Source organism: Carassius gibelio, chromosome A3 (genome assembly GCF_023724105.1).
Source record: "Carassius gibelio isolate Cgi1373 ecotype wild population from Czech Republic chromosome A3, carGib1.2-hapl.c, whole genome shotgun sequence".
NCBI classification, from domain to species: domain Eukaryota; kingdom Metazoa; phylum Chordata; class Actinopteri; order Cypriniformes; family Cyprinidae; genus Carassius; species Carassius gibelio.
In genome coordinates this window covers 7331902-7343019 of record NC_068373.1, presented here as the reverse complement: position 1 = coordinate 7343019, position 11118 = coordinate 7331902, and the positions used below count along the sequence as shown (strand labels likewise).

General features: G+C 35.5%; 1 protein-coding gene across 2 annotated transcripts; it reads right to left on the bottom strand.

Moving 5' to 3' along the window:
- Nucleotides 1-2016: 2016 nt before the first annotated feature.
- Nucleotides 2017-8736, bottom strand: LOC127945018 (UNC93-like protein MFSD11). 2 transcript variants are annotated; one of them, XM_052541531.1, is made up of 14 exons: nt 8536-8703; nt 8154-8286; nt 8022-8077; nt 6716-6823; nt 6539-6618; nt 6355-6451; nt 6197-6255; nt 5808-5964; nt 5650-5690; nt 5480-5545; nt 4801-4926; nt 4542-4716; nt 4289-4424; nt 2017-4120 (listed from the first exon to the last, which is right to left on the bottom strand). In XM_052541531.1, the coding sequence occupies exons 2-14, from the start codon at nt 8247-8249 to the stop codon at nt 3959-3961; spliced, it is 1359 nt and encodes a 452-aa protein (XP_052397491.1). In that variant the 5' UTR covers nt 8250-8286; nt 8536-8703; the 3' UTR covers nt 2017-3958. The 2 variants fall into 2 exon arrangements, with proteins under 2 accessions (XP_052397491.1, XP_052397483.1); XM_052541523.1 differs by lacking the exon at nt 8154-8286 and having other exon boundaries at nt 8536-8736.
- Nucleotides 8737-11118: the final 2382 nt, after the last annotated feature.

Sequence of the window (11118 nt, the reverse complement as noted above, 5' to 3'; positions counted from 1 at the left end):
TGTCTTGGCACTGCTTAGAAACAAAGCTTCGGCAAGTAAGACATTGAACTAAATGTGAAAAAAGTAGAAAGACTGAAACAGTATGTTCTTGTAAAATGTACCCCAATGATCTTTGTTTTATGCACAAATCCGAAAAAGCAGTATATGTAAACATGACAACTTTAAATCTGACCTACGTTGATAACAGTGGGTTAATTTTGTACACTTTTTATGTATTTAAGATTGCATGCTGAAATGTATTCGATTATAATTGTATCAATATAAAAAAAAAATTGTATTACACTCACAGTCAATTGTGGACCGTTAATGGTACGTTCAGATGACAGCTGAAAAGTGTTTCCTTCATGTTTAAAACAATGTATTATTCATGCCAGACCAATAGATGTAAAGAAACACTACGCAAGTGCGCAAACACCTAGAATGCACACGTAATACACATGATGTCACCATTTTCACAAATATGCATTTTTGTAGTTTTACACATGAAAACTACTGTATATAGTTTTAAAAAACATGCACAAACATTTTTCAAAAGTTTGCAGGTCCCCAAAACACCATTGTCATGTAAATGAATGGCTAAAACACATTTTCAAAAAATCTATTTTTTGTTGAAAATGCTCACGTAAATGCCCCGTTAGGAACTAATATCCACCATTGAGGCACTGATCTGTAAAAATGTTTATAAAAGGGGAAAAATATTTATGTAAAACACCAACTTTATTCACAAGGCTCAACATTTAGCTATAATGTAAAATATTCCGATAATTTAATGTTTTATCAATGTACTTTTCTACCTTTTAAACAGTTGTTATGGTCTAGTCTCTAATCTGCTGTTCAAATCTGAGGTCATAAAGATTTTTAGTGTTTTTGAAAGAAGTATGTGTATATATATATATATATATATATATTATGATGTCCCTGTGTGTGTGTGTATGCAATAAATTTATGCCCATTGTACAGATCATATTGAATCATATTTTCCAAAATTATCTAACTCCACTAAGTAACTACATAATATTATTACATAATTAATAGTCAAGTGTAAATGCTAAATGCTATTACAGTTCAAATGCTAAAATAACATCCTGTGGGTGTGGCCAGTCCAAATGAACCAATGTTCATTGGCTGAGTAAAGAAAGAGGATCATTTGTAGCCAACATTCACAACCTTCTGCCCATTATTTGTGTTTTCAATCAAAAAGTAGGCAAAGCCATGTTATCAGTAGAGTTACATGGCACTTCTATGAGTATCAGTCACATACCCTACCATGCTTTATGTCCAAAACATAATATTTCCATTCTATATGGTCTATAAAACATGGTAAATATCACGCTAAATATCCAGAAAACGTGGTGTTATCATGTTAACACCATCATAGGCATTGCAGTACTGTGTTCTGTGGCGTTTTGAAACACACTCTGATACGTGAGAGAGGAGAGCGATGTAACGCTGTACACATTATACACAATTACATGATATACATTTGGACTGAAAATGATACTGTGTGATTATAAAATTAACATACAAACCGTTTCCCTCCATTTTCATTCCATACTATACAACAACACTGGCCTATACAAATAGCCAGTGTACAAAACATACATTTATAAATGAAATATGAAAAGCAAAACAAAATTATGCCCGTTTCTAAACATGGAACATGTCTTTATTTTGTTTGTTTCTTGGAGGAACTTTTGACCTGGAGCTTGACCATTTCTTTGTCCCAAAAAAATAAATATATAAACTGTAAATAAATCTATATTTTGTGTGAAGCATCAAGGTGTTGTAACTATCAAAACTCGAAGAAGTGCTGAAATTATTATAATGCCATACTGTTAGGTAGTTTGTTATAATTTATACTTCAATATGTTATTCTTTCGCAATGTTTTTTTATTTAAAATAATAAAGTAACAATAAACACTTTTCTTATACCATTTATTAGCTAAAGTAGTTTTTATTATATATATATATATATATATATATATATATATATATATATATATATATATATATATATATATATATATATATATAGATAGACATCCTTATTTGTCATTGTCCCACAACAAAACACTGGTATCATAGCTGACAGAAAGACATGGCCAAGCTCAAAGGCTCAACAAGGACTTTAATCCCATATATACACATTTATAAAAGAAAACAGAATATCCAGGTGCCGTTTCCATTTTTACATTACGATACATTCAAGTATACGACCAGATATTCATATCACATCGTCCCTCAACATCCTGTAGATTGCACTAAACCGCTAGAAGACATAATAACATAGATGTAGCTCCCACTCCCATGCACATGAGCTCCTAACATATGTATTGTGAATGTATTAAGAAAGAGTCTTTCAGTAGCATGCTGACTTAAGCCCAGCTTGATACGATTATAGTTGCAACTGTGAAAAATGATTCCCGAATCATGCCGCCTCAGTTTTCCATTGAATATATCAGTGATTGGTATCATTGTAATATGTGCTCACTTCACGCAAATAAACAAGGACAAACCTAAAAGAAATACAGCAAATTTCTACAAAGAATGCTTCAATCTTTGGCAATTGTTGTTGTTTTTTTTTCAAATTAAAAGCCAACTGGGAAAAATAATGAAAATAAACAAGACATTCTAATTTAACTACAGTCTGTGCATCGAGTGTTTCACACTGATACTGATTTCGTAGCTGTGATCTTTAACCATATTTCTCATCTGCAGTCTCACAGCGTAGTGTACATTTAAATGGTGTTGCAAACTTGCAATGCTCAGTGATTTACTGCGTTTGCATTTAAAGGATTAGTTCACCTTAAAAACTGTCTATTTACATAACCTCATTTGTGATCCTGGACCACAAAACCAGTCTTGAGTCTCAATTTATACATCACCTGAAAGCTGAACCAATAAGATTTCCATTGATGTTTGGTATGTTAGGATCAGACAATATTTGGCCGAGACACAACTAATTGAAAATCTGGAATCTGAGGGTGCAAAAAAACAAAAAATCAAAATATGGAGAAACTCGCCTTTGAATCTGACCAAATAAATTCTTAGCAATGCATATTACTTTGGCATAAAAGAAAAATCAATAATTTTGACCCATGCAATGTTTTTTTTGGCTGATGCTGAAAATACACCCCAATGACCTAAGACTGGTCTTGTGCTCCAGGGTCACAATTTTGGTTTTCGTGGAACAAAAAAGCTGAATTTCCTCTTTGTACATCTCTTTTCCATACGTCAACATTCAAAGTGACCACATTTGTCGAGCTCCAAAAATGGACAAAAAACTCTATTCTATTTGTCTACTGCACTATACTCCAAGACTTTCAATGCCATATGATACTTTTCTGTGAGAATCAGATAGCAATTTAGGTCAATTTAGGCCGTAGCTCACAAATCTGATTCCTGTATTTAAACTGGTAAGTTTGCGTTCATTTACGACAACCACAAAACCCAACAGTGTTTGGTGGAACCGCATGCAAACAGTTCAAGCGGCATGTTTGAAGGTGGATTCAATCTTGAGGGAAGGGAAGTTTATCTGTGGTCACTATGAACTGTCTTTGTGCTCAAATGAGCTGCGTGAAGATTCTCTGGGTGAATTATTCCTACAGCATCTTGTTTAATGTTCAAGAAAATAAGCATTGTTGGAAATATAATGAGACCATAGTTACAGGTTTCTTTTTGCACAGTATAATGCTATGTGACAGGTAAAAAAAAAATGTGAACAAACCTTTTATTGCATTATAGCACTTCATCCTTGATCCCATCGGAGGAGTAAACGTATGGTAAGTGCATGTAAAGAATAGAGTCTACACAGCCGATTCACTTGAAAAGGATCATGGATACATGGACTAGATGGACTCAAGAGCTAAACCAAAGAGGGAAATAGCTGTTGAAGATGGTTTGTGGATCTGCACGCTGATGCTGATGGCTGGAGAGGAGTTCTGGCACTTCAGTCCTATCAGATACTGTCATAATCAGAGTCCCGCTGTCTGCTGATAACGCCCCACTCCACCACAAAGAAAGTAATGGTGCCCATGAAGCCCATCAGCACCATGATGAGCAGCTGCCAGTGGAGGAGAAGGTAGTTGCTGTAGAAGAAGGCCACCGCAGCTGTGATGGACTGCAGAGAAAGGAGGAATAACTGTAACATCATGGGCCAAAAAATATATATATTTATATTTGGGTGAAATATATCCCAGTCATGTTTCCACAGGATTTTTATATCAAGCAAATTTAATGACTTCTGATGCTAACAATTGAAACGCTTCAACAAAAGGAAGTTTCAAACCTGTACAAATTTAAAGACGGCAAATGCTGAGGCACTGTCGTCCCGGAACAAGAAGCCCACAATGCTGATGAGCTGAGTGTTGAAACAACTATCACCCAGACCCAGCAGGAAACTGCATATCAGCGCCACAGTCACACTGACAGAACAAGCCAGAAAAGGGTTAATAAACAGCTAGAGCATCTTTATGTCTGACACTATTCTATCAATGCTTATCTTTGGTGGACAGTCCAGTACTGTAACTGTTGTCTCTCACCTGGGTTGGATAAAAGCTTGCATTTGTGTGCCTTCCTCTGGAGCCACGGGAGCATCACTGGCTATGTTGAGGAAGATGAGGTAAAATGCCACAATATGGGTAAACAGCCCCAAAAACACCACTGGGTTTCTGCCAAAACGATTACACTTATCCAGGATCCCAAATACTCCTCCTCCTAGTTAAGCAGAGAGAACAGTTTATAACATTTGCCATGTTCACAGAGAACATCAAGCACAATGATTGTAATGCACTGACTTACCAAGTATTTCACCAACACCAATCAAAATTCCAGAGAGGCCGATAAGACCCTTGGCATCATGTCCAAACTGAGTCATGGCCCCTAAACATGTCCCATACACCCCACTGTAAAAGGTGAGCTCGAGACCTGGATAGACAGGCAACCACATTGTCTCAACATTACAGTCACACTAATTAAAATGATCATGTTCATAATATGTTCATGTCACTAAAATGCAAAAAGATACTTCTTTTTTTTTATTTCTGTGGAACTCGATGGATACAAACCAAAAGAAATGACACTTAACAATTCTTGTAAAAACACAAAAACAATGTCAAGAAAAATTACTTTAAAAACTTTACTACATTCTATATAGCATACTATTATTAGTAGTAGTATTTTAAATTATTAGTATCTAAAAGAAAAGATCCCCCTGACCCCACTAAAGGGGTCCCCCAGGGTTCTGTTTTGGGCCCTCTTCTTTTCATAATCTGCTACCACACAAATTATATACTATATTACTATTACTATTGTTATTATTTTTGTTATTATTATAAATACATAACTATATAAAATAATAAATCTCACTGCTACTTAAGGGGTCCCACAGGGTTCTGTTTTGGGCCCTCATCTTTTTATCTGCCGTTATGATGTGAATTACCACTGCTACTACATTTTTCTTTTGAGGGACTGAATTTACCTGAGTATGCAAAGGGTATGCTCAGTAGAAGCATCTCTTTGGTCACAGCTAGCTGAATGGATCTCTCTGTTAAAATGAGATAAGAGGTCTTAGTAAATGAAACAAGAAGTTAATAATATGCACAATTGTAAATCTTTTAATATATTTGTATATATTTTGTTGCCACTTACTGAATGCCTCAAATGCCTGAGAGCACAGACTCTGGGATAGACTTGAGAGTAATAAGAATAGGAAACAATGCAAAGGAAAAAAGACACAATAAAATATGATTAAACCAGTCCAGAAAAAATGTCTTGACTTGCAGAAGTGCGTAAAAATATACACTTACACCACAGAGCTACTATCTGAGATGTCTGCTGGTAGTAGTGACTCAGAGGCATCAGTAGGAGCAGGTTCTGGGTCTGGACGCTGGATAAGGAAAAAAAGGAAGTTGCCCACCAGGCTGATGACCGTTAGTGTGATGAAAACCGTCTGGCGGTCCTTATCTGAAACCAAGAAACAGCAAATTTTTGTATTGTTTTGTATTGTGCAAATTATTTTGTATTGATGCTTCTTTTACAGTAGCTTTATGTTAATGCAAACAATTAATTTATTTTAACCAGTAATTACTGTTACAATAAAAAATAAGTTTTTTTACACATATTATGACTGTCCTACAGTTGTGGGTGGATTTCCACCAAAGTGGCCACCATAGTTTATTCTAAAAAATAAACATACCAGTTATGTGACTCTTGCCACGCCAGGCAACAAATATGTAAAGATTCCCAAAGAACAAGCTGTGAATAAAAGAGAATCAATGAAACATCCTTCCTCATGTTCCATTTTCCTTCTATACAGTACATTCTTGCCACACAATGACAACAAGCAAGACGAACCTAAACTGCATCAATGCCCAAAATATTCCACTGTTTCTTCCAATGGTGGAATCTTTGGAGTTGATGGTGAGCAGATTCCCTTGGGCCGTCCAGAGCACTGCAAGACACACAGTTAGCACACAGTTTAAGAGGATGTGTGGCCTCATAATAGGATTTCTTAACTTAACAGATAATGATATCCCACCTGCAGCGGCGATTCCGAGCAACACAGATAAAGTGTAGAACGATGAGGTGTACGGATGAATGAAAACAGCAATATAACCACTAAAAGAGAGAAACTTTATCATAAATACTAAGAAAATTATTCATTTGTTACTAAATGTATTCAACTATTACTAAATTAAGTCCTTTAGGCACTTACCTATAAACAAGTCCACTAAAAAACAAAGACAACTGAGGTCCAATGACAGCTATCACTGAGGGCGCTATGAGGTTCGAGGCAGAGAACACGGCGTAGATAATCGCCATGCTAGAAGAGAAGTATGAGACGCGTGTGTTAAGGGAGCTATTTTAATTAATGATGATCACCAAAATAAACACAGCGTAACCATTTCATTTGGTTTTATAGAAGCGCCAAAGTAAAATATTATTCTATGGGTTAATACTTTTTATTTACAGACGGGGAAACAATTGTAACCATTTTTCACATAAACAAATACAAATCTAACTGTCATATTTTGGTATAAAAATGAAACATGTGACAACAGTAATAATTTCAGTCAAACATTTACATTGAGAAATACTAGATCAAAGAGTTTCATTTTATCCAAGGAGAGAGAAAGTTACAATCTGCTCACAGTACAATAGTTAGAGGCAACTGAAACACATTAAATAATAATAATAGCCCAATATATCTCACTAATGCACACATCTCAAATGAATCTAATATATCTAACCAATCTAATAATATATTGTTCATTGGACAATTATTTCATAACCAGTGTTACAACTGCCTTAACATTCCTAATAAGCCACCAGATAAAATATATTTTACTTTTCCCCCCAATATTTTCTTCCATCACTGAATAAATCAATAAAATGGTACAGTTATCTATAGAGTCCATGCTGAATGAGTGTCACAGCTGTTGATACAGTCACATGTCGACCGCTCACACTTCTGTTCCAAAGTTCTGCTTTTTTTGAGAACAGACAGTGCTTTTTTGTTACATAACCAGAGTCAATGTGATTACTGAGGTCAAAGAGAGATTCATAAGATCCCAGCACAACATCAGATGACCCTATTTTCATATTAAGACCTAAATCAGCCATCATAAATCTCATTCAAAAAGGGTACAGAGGCCAAAATATGTCACATTACTTGAGCAGAAATAGAACACAGCTGTTGGATTCAGATTTTATGAAAAAATCCCATTCATCGTTTTTATGTGTATGTGGATGTGGATATTTTACAATACAGTTTGTTGCACTTCTATTTTTATATTTCATTTGCAATGCTCATGGAATTAACCTTACATAAGAGACGTCAAGTACACAGTCTCGCAATTTTAAACACTGAATCAGCATTTCTAAAGTTCTGCTAATGTTGTAATATTGTTTTGTAATACCCAATGAAATAGGTGAATGAGAAAGTTACTTCCAGTGCCACTGAAAGAAATATAAAGAACGTGGCTCTGATGACAGAAGGAAGAAATGGAGAAAACCAATACCTTGTGTAGCCACTTCCATGAAACTCTGTGCTGTTGAAACTCTTTATCACGGTTTGCTGAAAAAGTGAAAATCTGATGTGACACCATTCATCAGATTATGCATTTCTAAGTGTGAACCAGATCTAAACCTACTTCAATATTCCCGCAGGTGCCAAAGGCAGTAAACATAACCATGAAGCCCAAGCCCAGGACAATGATGTTGAGCAGGGTCTTTCCTTCTGGACTCATGGTGGCTTACAGTCTTTAGCTCGATGACAACCTGAGACTAGTGAACACACAAAAGCACCAGTCACTAGTTTATTTGACACAACTGCTTAAAAACATGACTATGACATTTTATTATTCATATGCTGCATATGATCACTGCTTCCCTTGAGATCAAACAGCTCTGAATGATGTTCATGTATACCGAGAGAGTTACTGTAATGCATGCGTGATTAAATGATGAATTATCAATAAGTGATTACTCATATCATTTAGGCTGAATGTAACCGACTGTGCTCCGTAAACTTACCGACAACTTGGGTGCGCTGATGAACACAGCTAATTCATAATGTGAACACCTGTTTCGATAAGGGGAGGGAAAAACATTTTGTAAAAGCTGGTTAACATAAAGATTTGTTCGTTTCCGTCTTCTCGGGAAAGCGCTGCCTGCTCCAAAATAAAAAATGTCGGTCATGTGACATCCATCAGCTGACGGTGACGTCATCACATGCTCCGCTAACTGAATTGTGGGTAGTGTTGTTTTTTCCGTGAGTCAGTACGCGCTGAGGTAAACCGGGAAATTTGTGATTGATCGATATTCATTAAAATATTTATTAAATGTATATAGCCTAGTTAGTAGTTTGTATAAACTGTTTAAGTAAGATAAAATGTAGAGTTTTTAGATATAATTATATATTTTTTTAAACAGGCTGTTTAATGCTCAGTCAGAGGTCATGAAAGCATTTACTGCTATATCAGTTGCATAAATATTGTTACAAGACTAATGTAGTAAGTATAACGTTGTGTCTATATTCAGAATGTGTTAAAAAATGTATTTTACAAAGTGAATCTAAGGGTAAGTTTACACAACAATGATAGTACTAAAAACAGAAACGTCTTTCATTTGTGTTTTGAAAAATTTTGCTTACAAAGGACAACATTGTCAAAATGCTGACGCTGTCACCAACGATTATTTTGGTAATTGAATAATCGGTTGATTATTCTGACGATTAATTTGAGTAATCGGATGATTATTATAAATGTTTTGTTGTGGTAATAAAAATAGACCTAAGAAAACGTTAGCCTTTAAAATTACTTAAAATACAAATATTATAGCAATGAGGAAATAATAATTAGTTCAAATAAAGTATCAAAAGAAAATAATCATATGGTTTTATTGACCAAAACTGGTAAAATTAATGTATTATAAACAATAGTGATAATGTACATTACAAATTAAAAAAAAATGCATGAAGAGGATGCCAACCTGACGATTGTTTTTACACTTTACAGCGCAATCTAATCTTTGTTTATTATTGAATACATATATAACATTTTACTCAAATTTATGGCGCAATCTAATAGCTAGTGCTAATAGCTCACAGCCCGCCTTGTACGGAGATTCTAAGAATCTGATTGGCTGGCTGTTTCATAGTGTACAGTCACTTTGGAAGCTCATTGGCTGTCGGGTGTACGAGTAGCTGTCCATCAAACTGAGAATCAATAAAACGTAACCAGAGAAAGAACGGTGCAGGTATTATTGGATTAAATTATTATTATTTTTTATTAATGCCAAAACACTTAATAACGAGCCTTTAACCACAACAATCTAAAAAACAATAGAGGGGAAAAAAAGATAAAAGTAAAAATGATTAAATCAAAGAACAACCAAATAAATAACCAGAGGGCAGAAATTATACAAGGTTAAACAGCGAAAGCATTTTTTTTTACTTTTGAATGACTTCTTGTTTTTTATGCCCATCAAAGATAAAACATAAGAATTTTTAGCAACAGCCCAATAAACATTTTATGTGTCAAAATGATAATTTTTTCTTTTATGCCAAAAATCATTAGGATATTAAGTGAAGATCATGTTCCGTGAATATATTTAGTATTATTTCCTACCGTAAATATATCAAAACTTCATTTCTGATTAGTAACATGCATTGCTAAGAATTCATCTAGACAAATTTAAAAGCGATTTTCTCAAAATATATATATTTTGCAACCTCAGATTTCAGTTTTTCAAATAGTTGTGTCTCGGCCAAATATTGTCTGATCCTAATAAACCATACATCATTGGAAACCTTATTTATTCAGCTTTCAGAATAATTGTTTTGCGGTCCAGGGTCACACATATGTTTTATAATGATTTTGTAATCGTTATGTTTGTAGAAGAGTTTGGTCCATTCCTTCAGTTTTGTCTTGTTGATGTAGGTGGTTTGTGATGGGTCCGGCCCGCTCTGGGACAGGGATCCACATTGACCCTCTCGGGACGAGTGCGTGGAACGCTCTGGTGCAGGGTCACAAATGCTGGTGCCTGTTCCCCACCCACACTCCTCGAGAGCTCATCAAGGTGACCCGAGAGGACGGGGGTAACCAGCAGGACGAGGCCATCACCTGGTTCAGCCTCATCTATCCCCGAACACAACAGTCCACCTGGCCAGCCGAAACACCAACAAAATATCCAAATGTGGAGTGTTGCATGAGTGTGTTTGTGGGAAGACTTCCTGTGTTGCCTTTGCTGATGTCAGGCTCTGGACAGGAAGCTTGACGTCTCCTCCTGTCCCAGTGCCAACATCATTAATCTGCCTTCGAGTCAGAACAGATGCCGTTTTTATACTTCTCACAGAGGTTATGCTCAGATACACGTGTGAAATCTGAGGTAATACGGTTTAACCTCTTGTGTAATGTTGCCTTTAGCTGTTTGATCCTAGAAAACCATTCTTGAACTGCACCTAAACGTGGCTTGCTTGTCTCTCAGGTAGCAGAAAATGACGTAAAACTGTTAAACAGCTGTGATCTGTGGTCCCTTTTCTCACAAGATCATTAAGTCGCAGTATTTTAGATGGGAATTTGGATTTAAAATGTCTCTAAAGACTAAACTTTCAAT